General features: G+C 43.5%; 1 protein-coding gene across 1 annotated transcript in view; it reads left to right on the top strand.

Moving 5' to 3' along the window:
- Positions 1–460: 460 nt before the first annotated feature.
- The window catches only part of bcl11ba (BCL11 transcription factor B a), a gene marked incomplete in the record, with an annotated part of 84,341 nt that continues 71,352 nt past the window's right edge, over positions 461–13,449 (top strand). Inside the window, 1 exon segment of the mRNA XM_031828670.1 lies at positions 461–1,604. Within this exon segment, the coding sequence (XP_031684530.1) occupies positions 1,547–1,604 (58 nt within the window).

Below are 13,449 nucleotides of genomic sequence, written 5' to 3'. Positions count from 1 at the left end.
CCACCTCCTTATCAGCTCCAACTGTAATAGACTAGGACGCCAAAAGCGCAGACAGAAATACGCGCAAATATAATAAACATCTTGTTGACCACATCATAACGTCATCCACGTATAAAATAAGTGACCTTATATATAAACAAATCACCACTTTCATTATATTTCTAATAAATTATATTTGACGGCTGACAATGAATGCATTTGATATGAATGGTCTTGCAATATGCCCAGTAGGTCTGAGCAACAACAACAAATCAACAATCTATTTAGGTCATAAGGTCAATGAGAGATAAAAAAATATTTGAACACTTTTCTGAATAACATGAATAAAGAATAAAGTGACTCTTTTTTTTCTGAAACTGAGCGAGTTTCCCTTCAGCGTGTGTCTGTGAGGCAGTGAGAACGAGCGGCTTCGTCCACTGCTGCTCTCTCTGAGAGACGGCGGCAGTGCGCTGTCCACTGTTTGCTGCTGGTGATCCGATAGTTGTGAAAAGCCACCACTAGTCGCCCCCAGTGCTCTTGCAGTCTCCAATTTTTCTTTCTCACTGTAGACTTAACGTCACGTCCGCACTTGAACTTGAATTTTATCCCATTGTACGGAGCCAGCTCTAGCCACAGAGAGACAGAGAGCTCGGGGGAAGCAGGACTCACTCCGCCATCTTCACACTCACACAGAGAAAGGGGAGAGAAAAGCGTGCAGGTCTTGATTTATTGAGAAAGGAGGTGGCAGCCTGTATGCCCGGTCTCCACAGAGCCGTACAAGGGGACAGAGCATTGGAGTTGAGGAGACTGAAAAGTACCTGGCATTGCATGCTCAAGGCTGCACCAAGAGAAGTGCCCATCACTTGGCCATACCCAAGTGCCCAAGAAGAAAAATTGGATTCATAGTTTTCTAAAATTTTATCATCAATTATTGTAATTGTGTGTGTTTACGATTTTTTTATTTGAGTTTTTCGTATTTTTCTAAAAGAAGAAACGAAGTAAGGCTGAGCCATTGACTGGACACAGTCTGGGTACCCGAGCTGTCAGCGCGCGCTGACCATCGCCTTCTGATTCTTATTTTTCTCTCACGAGGTGGAGGGACACTTGCCGGTGTTTGATCTCAACTGTCACTCACAACAACCGTCAATCATCCAAGGATATTTCCCCCACGTCTGATCTCTTTCTTTATTCTACTTGGACAGATCTCACTTCTCTCACACACCTTTTGCCAATGGTGTGAGTAGCCTAAAGAGAGAAGGTGAAATAGAATTGAAGGTAGGCTACAGCCAGGCTACCCACGGTCTCGTCACACACACACAGGGGCAGAGTGGACCGACGAGACAAAACGCAAAAGACATTTTCGCATCTCCAAACGAGGGGACCACTAGCCTACAGCACGACGCCCGACCAACCACTCTCCCCGGCCGGCGGTCCGAGCGCAGGAGCCTCGGTCTTGTGGAGGTCCCGTGAAAAGTTGAGTGCCGAGCAGGAGGAGGCAATAGGAGGGAAGCGAGCCCATCCTTCAGAGTGCTGGTCTCCGGGCAATGCCAGTGTAAATGCCAGGGCAATGTCCCGTCGCAAGCAGGGGAACCCACAGCACGTGTCACAGAGAGAATTAATAGCACGTAAGTACCTGCTTTTCCATTTCCCTCAGAATCACACAGCTCATTGGGGACAGCTTTCTTAACTTTTTTATTTATTTGTTACATTCAGTGGAAGTTCATGTGTCATTTTGTGACGCCTATCTTTACTCACACATCTGGCTAATTTGATCAATTTAAGTGAGGGTTGTGAACTCTTCAGTGCGTTACACCAGGGTTGGGAAAAACATAGTTTTGAACTACAGAATGTAACAAGTTTTCACTAGTTGATAAATAATGGCATTTGACACTATAAAGGTACAACAAGGGCATTGCCTTTAAATCCATTTTTGCTTAACAAGTAAATCTATTATATTGCAGGCACTCTATTTGTTTTACGGTTTACATTTAAATTCAACCGACTTTATGTGCTACAAGTCGAGACTACTTTTGTGAAAGCTGCATAAATATAGAAAGTACATCTTTCCCTTATTAGGTCTAAATATCTGTTAAGTATCCAGTAAGTTCTTATACTGTTATATCACCATCATCTTCTTCTCTCCCAAAAAGAGAATTGAACTTTGCATGACGTGTATAGGCTGTTGTTGGTGCAGGTTAAAAAGCGGTCAGGTATCTTGGCTGCACAAAGTCCTTCAGGCCAAGTACAGAATCAAGTACAATACCTGGCGTCAGGGAATGGGCCTCTGACATGTCGGAGGCAATTGATTTCTTACTCTATATAGATGATGAATATCATATAGACGATGAACTTGGCGTTTATAGTCCATAGACTGAACAATTGACTGGGTAGAAAGTATCATGTGTTTGTAGACTACATGATTCTGTTTCGTCACACATTCACGATCCTGTAAGTCCACCTATATACACGTGTGCTCTTACTTGAATACAAGCATTCCCAACCAATGTAATAATAATAATGATAATAATGACAACCTAATAGTGATGTATTGACACATCGTTTGGAGATAAATGACAAAGTTGATGGAAAATCGAGGAAACGTGTGTGTCCCAAACAGAAAATCTCAAAGACTTTTCAAATGTGGTCTAATAAAAAAACTGTTTTTTTTACCAAACCACCAAACTTTTATCAACATCCAAAGCCGGTATCCCTGTTGTTTTTTTGGGAGCATTGAACCGAGTATATGTTGAATTTCTTAAGACAATTTAAACATACAAATATTGTACAGTTCCCCCCCCCCCCCCCTTTATCGAGCACTAGTCAGATATCCTCGCGCCATCTGTAAACCAAAGCTGCCATTGCCCTTAGTCTCTGCTTTGACGCCCCCCCCCCCCCCCTCCCCGCACCCCCCGAATTGCATTATTACAAAAGAATTTGACAGCTGAATTAATTTAATGACACCTTGGCATGGTGTATATAGCCTATGTTCATATTTCAATTATACAGATTTCTCAGGATATCGTGAGGTAATTGAAAGTGAGTAGGCCTACTTTGTGTCTTGGCAAGCTATATGGATTTACCAGATTTATGTTCATCATAAGGTTTTGTTTTGTGGGCTCGGTCCACTTTTCATCCTCTCTCTTTTTTTGTCGTGTGATTTGTTGACCTCTCCCCGGTTGCCTTGTTATCCAGCTACTCTATATTCAGTCTTTAAGATACTCAAAATTCATTCAGCATGTGTTTCCCAAGACATCTCTAATTTCAAATAGTGTGTGTGCGCGTTTTTGCAGGCGATTAAATGTCTATTACCAATTCATTTATTGTAAAGGTTCTAGGTTTTGACTTATACAGCAGGTAGATATGGACTACTATACGCGGCATGTACAAGTGGATATTGATAGGCATAAACGGCGCAGTTAGGCGCAGGAGCGCCAGCGTCTTCGAAGCGCTGCATGCACAGAGTGGTGGCAAGTTAGATTATAGTCAAGAAAAGATTGATCAGGAAACGCTGACATTTTATGAAAAAAGTATTACCCTATCTCTATTTAATATCGCGCATCAACGTGTATGAAACACCTATTCATGAATTAATTATTATTAAAAAAAAAATTACAATATGATAGTAGTAGCATTGTGTTACATAAACATTTATTAAACGTCTAGCTACCCTACAAAATACCAACCAGACATATGAAGAAACAAAGATAACCTGGTCAAATTTTAAAGGGTACTTTTAGGCATATGAGAGTCCAAGTTCAAAGCAATTAAATCCCTCTGTCATTTCTTCTTCAATGGGGTTCTGAAGTAGTCTCCGAGTCTAATCCATCCCGCTAACTGAGAACAGAGGCCCTCCATGGTGATGTCATCTGAGTCCAATGTGTTTTGTGTTGTTCGGGGTTAGGACTGTGTACTCTGCACATTCTCTCCCACACACCACTTACTTTTATGGCAAAATCGTTTTTTTTGTGTGTGGGTGTGCCTGTATGTCTCTCTGTGTGTGTATCTACTGTTTACTAGTCTGGCTCCTGAGTCAGTCCTCTGGACTCCGGGTTTGTCTATGATGGCTAATGCTCCAGTCTTCCATCATTTAACACAGATTTCTCCTCTAGCTAGTTATCCCATCCTGTCTTCATCCGCTCCTGTTGTCATTGGCTTGCAAATTGATTCAAATAACTGCAATGATTTGTTTCGCTTGCAGAGGGGCAAAGCACGGCCATCCTACTCCCACTGAACTCTGCAGGACACTGGACAGTACAGCATTTACAATTGGCCTGTGAGATACACACCTCATGTGTCATATATATATGAATGTACCTTGTTGATCTGGAACCTATAGATTTGAGAAGTTATCAGACTTAGAGCTGATTGCGTGTCTTTGTGTGTGTGTGTGTGTGTGTGTGTGTGTGTGTGAGAGGTAGCTATGGTTACAGCAGAGGTAGAACAGGCCTGTTTTAGTGTTGTATTAGTATCCAAAACAAATCTCCAATGTAGACTATAACTGTGGTAATTGAATAAATATGGCGACCACACTAATGTTGGAAGGAAACTGGTGACTGACTGACAATCGGAGTGTCAATCTACTTCTGAGACAACCCCTAGATTGGTGTGAGGGTGCACACACACACATTGCCTTATAGTGTATCCTGCCTCCCACTGTCTTAGCACACACACACACACACACACACACACACACACACACACACACACACACACACACACACACACACACACACACACACGCACACACGCACACACACATTGCCTTATAGTGTATCCTGCCTCCCCCTGTCTTAGTACACACACACACACCCTAACGACACTGCACTTCTCTGCATGCCGCTGTTTGTCTCTGTGTGGCTGTGTATGCAGAACACATTTTCATATAAACACTTTGGTAGAAACGTCAGGCTTTCAGTGAGTTTTGAATGGTGCAGTAGAATAGTAGAGTACACCCCGTGACTAGGATGATTAGGGGAAGTCAGAATCTCTAGCAGGTCAAACCTGTCTGATAAGTGTTCAGTTCTAAGTCATGGTTGTTCAGTCAAGGAAGGAGCTGGCTGCAACCTGTGGCATGGCACTTGTGCATTTAATAACGTCTCTGGCAATGGTTTTTGGATGTATGGTTGAATGCACACACACACACACACACAAACACACACACACACACACACACACACACACACACACACACACACACACACACACACACACACACACACACACACACACACACACACACACACACACACACACACACACACACACACTACATGCATGCATATGCAAATTCACACACGTGAATGCCGAATCTCACATGCACGTACGGCATCAGCAAACTGGGCATAATTCTTTCACGCACTATTAGATAATATATCCGTTTGAAACAACCAATATGTCACATTCTTTTCATTTGGTTGTTGAGAACTTGTCGATAAAAAAAATGAAAATGTGATTTATCTATTCAGCGAAGTGAACTCTTCATTCTGTTGCAAGTCACTAAAATGTCTTCGCCGCAGATGCTTTACTTAAAATCTTATATTATTGTGATATACGATGATGAAACCATGTGTTATGTCTTCTTCTATCTCCCCTCCTTTTTTTTTTTTACTTAAAGGGGAGGTCTTAAGAAGGCATTAAAAAAGTGTGTGTATGTGTGTGTGCTTGCGTCTGCCTACTAATTAACACGTCGTCTATGGCATTCAGTCGTAGTTAAGTGAAGGTCTTCCTCTTGGATTAGCCCCGCGAGTGCCTTTGAGACAGCCGGCTTCGACAAAGGTTCAATTGCACTAGTTCATTCAGATTTGTTCTTCTTAGCGAAGGAAGGCAAGGAGAACTGAAAACTTTGCAGTGTTGCACTTCAGCGCTTTTACTGACTCGCCAGCAGCCCGGAGGTTGTGTATGCTGTATTATAACACAACACACCACGTTCTCTGTGAGCTTTAACGACCGACCAATATGTGTGAAACATTGATACATTTCCAGATGCCGCATGGATATTTGTTTGAATATGTTCGTTTTGGAAAAATGTGGATTTAAAGCATGTTTTCAAACATGGAAATTAGAACACTATCTTTGGTAAACTGCGCCTCAGCCGCGGTATCTTATATTAAACCGATATAGGCGACTGCAAATGATGTGTTTAGTCTGTATAGCTACACAGTCCAATATATATTATTTGTGCCTTGTAATTATCCGATTTTTTCAAGATATTTACATTTAAATATTTTGTAGTTTTTTAGATTAGTAAAAACAATTTAATCCTTTAACATTTAAGCTATATCTTTCCATTAGATATACGGCAACCGAAAAAACAACACACACACACACAAGCACATACTCACACACACGCATAGTGTGTCGGCCCAGTGTGCGAGACATTGTGTAAATTACAGCCGAGACCACTTGAGATGCATGTTTCCCATTGCGTTGGGAGCGAGTGAGAACCACCAGAGGGGAACCCCACTGTGCTGGTCTTTGTTCTGTAGAGAACCCATAGACTGACAGACAGACAGACAGAGGAACGACCAGTGTTCATTCTAAGGTGTGTTAGAGGTTTTGCCGCCCAGTCTCTGTGTATCGGTGAACATTTTTAACCTGCATAGAGCTCAATAGGTCTGTTGGGAATAAAAAATACATTCTCCCCTAAAATAATAACTGGACACACGTTTTTATTAATGCCATGGGCCATTTTGTTCAACCGTTTCAAAACCGGATGATGATAATCCGTGTGATTGGGCCACAGTGTTTTTGGAAATAATTATAGTGTGGCCCTAATGTACGAATTCCGACAAAGGCTTGAATAATATTATTTTATGTGTATCAGTTCATAATATTCACAGAACTTAGAAGCGGAAAGAGCAAGGCAGGAATCCCTAGTTGTTGTTTAGGGAAGGTGTTGCTATTTACCTCTAAAGCCTGAAGTCACCGGCGTTGTTGTTCTGTGTGTGTGTGTGTGTGCCTGTAAGAGAGAAACACAAAAAGCATCTATGTGTATCAATTCATAATATTCACAGAACTTAGAAGCGGAAAGAGCAAGGCAGGAATCCCTAGTTGTTGTTTTGTGAATAATTGAGAATTCAGTAAAAGACAACAGCTTCAGAAAGCAGCATACCTATACTTATTCTCCCGATTAGATGGTCTTTGGTTCACGTGTCCAAAAGCCTTCTATGTCCTCAATAGGCTACTAATACTGTACCATCTATGTGCTCAATAGGCTACTAATACTGTACCATCTATGTGCTCAATAGGCTACTAATACTGTACAATCTATGTCCTCAATAGGCTACTAATACTGTACCATCTATGTGCTCAATAGGCTACTAATACTGTACCATCCATGTGCTCAATAGGCTACTAATACTGTACCATCTATGTCCTCAATAGGCTACTAATACTGTACCATCCATGTGCTCAATAGGCTACTAATACTGTACCATCTATGTGCTCAATAGGCTACTAATACTGTACCATCTATGTCCTCAATAGGCTACTAATACTGTACCATCTATGTGCTCAATAGGCTACTAATACTGTACCATCCATGTGCTCAATAGGCTACTAATACTGTACCATCTATGTGCTCAATAGGCTACTAATACTGTACCATCTATGTACTCAATAGGCTACTAATACTGTACCATCTATGTGCTCAATAGGCTACTAATACTGTACCATCTATGTGCTCAATAGGCTACTAATACTGTACCATCTATGTGCTCAATAGGCTACTAATACTGTACCATCTATGTCCTCAATAGGCTACTAATACTGTACCATCTATGTGCTCAATAGGCTACTAATACTGTACCATCTATGTCCTCAATAGGCTACTAATACTGTACCATCTATGTCCTCAATAGGCTACTAATACTGTACCATCCATGTGCTCAGTAGGCTACTAATACTGTACCATCCATGTGCTCAATAGGCTACTAATACTGTACCATTATGTCCTCAATAGGCTACTAATACTGTACCATTATGTCCTCAATAGGCTACTAATACTGTACCATCTATGTCCTCAATAGGCTACTAATACTGTACCATCTATGTCCTCAATAGGCTACTAATACTGTACCATCTATGTCCTCAATAGGCTACTAATACTGTACCATCTATGTCCTCAATAGGCTACTAATACTGTACCATCTATGTCCTCAATAGGCTACTAATACTGTACCATCTATGTGCTCAATAGGCTACTAATACTGTACCATCTATGTGCTCAATAGGCTACTAATACTGTACCATCTATGTCCTCAATAGGCTACTAATACTGTACCATCTATGTGCTCAATAGGCTACTAATACTGTACCATCTATGTGCTCAATAGGCTACTAATACTGTACCATCTATGTGCTCAATAGGCTACTAATACTGTACCATCTATGTCCCCACTTTTAATACCATCTGAAGAGCACCAACTCTCGCTCTCTCTCGCTCTCTCTCACTCTCTCTTTCTCCATCCTCACTATCTATCTCTTTCCATAACATGCATGCCAGAGGCCTGGTTTGCTTACTTTAGGGATGGTGAACTGTCTGTCTGTCCTCGCTGGATCTCTTAACACTGTCTGTCTTCATGTTGTTAGCTGTTTCAATACCTCCTTTCTCTATGGGGTATAAAGTCTTGCTCTTTGCCCCCCTCTCTCCGACTCTGTCTCTCTCCCTCTCCCGCTCTGTCTCTAGACGTGCTTCCTTCCACCTGCTAGGGGGAGCTCTTAGGCTGTGTGTGCGGGTGGTATGCAGCTCTTGTAGTATGAGCGGAGAGAGTAGAAAGCCATATTTCCTAAATGTGTGTGTTGTCGTGGGGGATGGGGCTAGGTAGTAGGAGTTAGAGTGAGCTTTTTGACGACTCTCAGTGTGGATGTTTTTAGATGATGTTGGTGTTCAAACACCCCGTTTAGAGTCCGACTGTCAACACCTCTGTCTCTGGCAGCCGGCCCTACAGCATCCGCAAACCTCCGCTCCTTCCTCCTCTCTCTTCCAAACATGGACTAATAATCAACATTTTATAAGATAATTCAAAAAGAATGAGATACATCTTTAACCCCATGTCCGTTCCATTTAAGCTGCAGATAAAAGAGATCATTTACATGAATACACAATTTGATTATAAAAGTAGAACTTAGATTATTTTACTGAGCTATATTTATTTTTTTAAGAACATGAAATGTAAGTTTGGTTTGCAGTTGATGCCACCATGTTTCCAATTCCAGAACGATTTGGTGTAAACCTAGATGCATATAGTATGTACCGTAATGTAGATGGATGGTAAGATAATTCTGGTAGCTAGCTAGGTATATGCTGTATGTATCTAGCAGAAAGCGTGTAATTATTCAGTAAATAAACCTCTCCTCTCTCAGACAAGGCGTTCTCGCCAGAGCAATTTAACAAAATGTCTGCCTGGTCCCTTTGATTAATACGCTCGCATATTCTCTCCTTGTTTCTCCTCTCTTCCTTCCTTCCTCCTCCTGCGTGTCCTGTGTCTTTGTCTCTCTCTCTCTCTCTCTCTCTCTCTCTCTCTGTGTTTTGATGTTGGGTGAGGAGGCTATGCTTGTCTGTGTGAAGGTATGTGAGGGTAGAGGACAGAGGTTGCACTCCAAATGTAACCATATTCCCTATACAGTGCACTACTTTTGACCAGAGCACTGCACATTGCACTAAATAGGGAGCAGGGTGCCATTTGGGACCGAACCTAGAGGGCTGTAGCACTGGGTTCAGGCTGTAGTGTAGTGTTCCGGGTTAGGTCTCAGCCGTGTCCGTGACTCCATGCAGAGTTTTCATAGGCTGATTTACGACACTCCCTGGGTCTCTATAGTGCTCTGACAGTGTGTGACGCTCTGCTCCGTCCACAGCTGGGCTGGATCCACTGGGCAACATACCTAGAAGTGTGTAAAGTTCCTGTCTCTTAGCTCTCTCACTGTGTGTCTGTGTGCCTTTCTGTGAGTTATCTGTCTTCTGCAGTCTGTACATGGCAGTGACTGCAGATACATGTGTGTGTGTGTAGTTTTCCTTCTCCAGCCTATGCCACAACGGCATGGATTTCAAGTTGTCAGTCCTGGGGTATACCGTATCCAAAAATCATCATTATCTTTACGTGTTATAGAGTATGGGCCTCCTGCCTTCCTTCCTACCTCCCCCTCTCTCTCTCTCTGTCTCTCTCTGTCTCCGTCTCTCTCTGTCTCTGTCTCTGTCTCTGTCTCTGTCTCTGTCTCTGTCTCTGTCTCTCTCTCTCTGTCTCTCTCTGTCTCTCTCTGTCTCGCTCTGTCTGTCTCTCTCTCTCTCTCTCTCTCTCTCTCTCTCTCTCTCTCTCTCTCTCTCTCTCTCTCTCTCTCTCTCTCTCTCTCTCTCTCTGTCTCTCTCTATCTCTCTCTCTCTGTCTCTCTCTGTCTCTCTGTATCTCTCTCTCTGTCTCTCTCTGTCTCTCTCTGTCTCTGTCTCTCTCTGTCTCTCTCTCTGTCTCTGTCTCTCTCTGTCTCTCTCTGTCTCTCTCTGTTTCTGTCTCTCTCTGTTTCTGTCTCTGTCTCTCTCTCTGTCTCTCTCTCTGTCTCTCTCTGTCTGTCTCTCTCTGTCTCTCTGTCTCTCTCTCTGTCTCTCTCTCTCTCTCTCTCTCTCTCTCTGTCTCTCTCTGTCTCTCTGTCTCTGTCTCTCTCTGTCTCTGTCTCTGTCTCTCTGTCTCTGTCTCTGTCTCTCTCTTTCTGTTTCTCTTTCTTAATTAACCCAGGCTTGGCTGGGTAGGAGCAGAGGAAAGGCTTACTACTACGGCAGCTCAAACTCTCTCTCTCATACACACATCAATGTATGATCTCCATTCACACACTCCTTACCGCATGTGTGTTCTTGACTGCAGCTGCGTATGGACCAGCCAGGTCACCCGTGATGTAAGTCACTATTCCAAGTCCATCCACGTTTGAGGATGTCGGCGAGAGGATGTGGAAACTGTCCACTAGGGGTAAAAGTGAGCTCTGTTATCTTCAAGTCGGTTTCGGTTTTGCTAGGGTGTTGTTGACGGGGTTGGCGGATGGGTGTAAAGCATATGCCTCTGTTCAAATCCGGCGATAGAAACCTTAACCCTTACCTTAATAAGTGTTCAGAGTTAATGCTTCATCTTAACCTGGAACACTTTGAAATTCTTCTGACGTGAGAGCTAGTTGTTCTGGACACGTAGCTGTTAAAGCTAACCTTAAACCATGCAATGTTGGTTTTATGCTTTGTGTGTTACTGCATTTAGCATGTAAATATCAGGCCAAGTAGCATACCTGCCAAGTAGCATACCTGCCAAGTAGCATACCTGCCAAGTAGCATACCTGCCAAGTAGAATACCTGCTAGACTCAGTCCAGCTAGACTCATACCAGAAGCACTTAGTGTCACGCTCATTGGTGACAAAAGCTTCAGTTAAAGTGTGTTTGTGGGAAAGAAAGCAAGTCGAGAGAGAGAGAGAGATCTTTACTCTGAGATGTTTAATATATACCCTCTGGTTTGAAACCCACTCAGATATGTACTGTGTGATTATGGTTGGTTAGAGAGAGTGGCTTTCTGGTTGTTAACTCTGTCAGGCAGTGTGTGTACCCAGGCCTGGGTGTCCAGCGAAACGGCGTGTGAACCCAGGCCTGGGTGTCTGGTTGTGGACCTTGCCTAAGCCCTATAGGCCTGTTTGTTTGTGTTAAGTATGTATATATTTACAGGAGAAGTGTGAATTTTTGTCTAAGTGTTTGTATGTGTATCTAAGCCTAGCTTGTGTCTGTGTCTGACAGGGCTCTTCCTCAGTTCTATTGAGGTTGGTTAGGGTGGTTGGGGAGGGGTGACAGTACATTGGGGAGGGGGAGGTATGTGAGTTAAGCACTGTTTTCTTTGTGCATATACCAGACCGGTGTGTGTTCGGCACGTCTGCATTTGTGTGTGAATGTGTTTGTGCTTTACGTCTCTGTGAGAGTGTGTGTGTGTGTTGGCGTGGTGTGTGGTGGTGGCACTGACTGCAGTCTCAGCCGCAAACACGCAGCCTTGGTGAGAGCCGCCTGCCACGGCGTGGCGTAGCGCGGCATGGAGGAAAATAGTGAACAAACAGTAAACTGTCTTTTATAGTTTGATTAGGTATTTTCCCCGGCTTTCCTTCCTTCCTTCCCTCCCTCCCTCCCTTCCTTCCTTACCTACTTCATTCCTTACCTACTTCATTCCTTCCTACCTTACCTACTTCATCCCTCCCTCCCTCCCTCCCTCCCTCCCTCCCTCCCTCCCTCCCTCCCTCCCTCCCTCCCTCCCTCCCTCCCTCCCTCCCTCCCTCCCTCCCTCCCTCCCTCCCTCCCTCCCTCCCTCCCTCCCTCCCTCCCTCCCTCCCTCCCTCCCTCCCCTCCCTCCCTTCCTTACCTACTTCATTCCTTCCTTACCTCCTTCCTTCCTTCCTTACCTCCTTCCTTCCTTCTCCCAGCAGCACATGTAACAGCACCACTATGAATGGTCTTAATTGGCACAGAGCAGAACTTTCTATCTGGACAGAATTAGAGGAGCTTTTTTCTTTCATGATTTAAATGGTGTCAGTGAAAAACAATATGAAATCAGTCAGAAATGACGTGTGCTCTCTAATTAGCCGCCTCTGACCGTCTGAAACAGTGAAGAGAAAAGCGAGACAGAGAGAAAGAAAAACGTTTGAAAAGCATTTTAGAGTTTAAACGTTATTACATTTGCGTGTGAATAGGGGACTGTTATCTTCAGGTTTTTATTTGCGGTGTGGAGAATGTGAACAGTCTCGCTTTATTAAAAGTGTTTGTAGCGAGGAGCGAGGGCAAACNTCAGTGTGAGAGTAGCAGACAGAGATTGCATCCCAAATAGCACCCTATTCCCTATATAGTGCACGACTTTTGACCGGAACCCTATGGGCCAGTGCACTTAATAGGGAATAGGGTGCTATGTGGCACACATCCTAGAATACTGTAGAGCTGGGTTCAGGCTGTAGTGTAGTGTTCCGGTTAGTCCGTATCTGTGACTCCATGCAGGGTTTTCACAGGTTGATTTACAGGACTCCCTGGGTCTGTATAGTGGTTTAACAGTGTCTGGGACTCCATACAGGATTTTCACAGGTTGATTTACAGGACTCCCTGGGTCTGTATAGTGGTTTAACAGTGTCTGTGACCTCCATGCAGGGTTTTCACAGGTTGATTTACAGGACTCCCTGGGTCTGTATAGTGGTTTAACAGTGTCTGTGACTCCATGCAGGGTTTTCACAGGTTGATTTACAGGACTCCCTGGGTCTGTATAGTGGTCTAACAGTGTCTGTGACTCTATGCAGGGTTTTCACAGGTTTGATTTACAGGACTCCCTGGGTCTGTATAGTGGTTTAACAGTGTCTGTGACTCCATACAGGGTTTTCAAGGTTGATTTACAGGACTCCCTGGGTCTGTATAGTGGTTTTAACAGTGTCTGTGACTCCATACAGGGTTTTCACAGGTTGATTTACAGGACTCCCTGGGTCTGT

Source organism: Oncorhynchus kisutch, linkage group LG7 (assembly GCF_002021735.2).
Source record: "Oncorhynchus kisutch isolate 150728-3 linkage group LG7, Okis_V2, whole genome shotgun sequence".
NCBI classification, from domain to species: domain Eukaryota; kingdom Metazoa; phylum Chordata; class Actinopteri; order Salmoniformes; family Salmonidae; genus Oncorhynchus; species Oncorhynchus kisutch.
The sequence above is the reverse complement of the archived record's forward strand: the minus strand, read 5'-3'. Positions and strand labels throughout refer to the sequence as shown.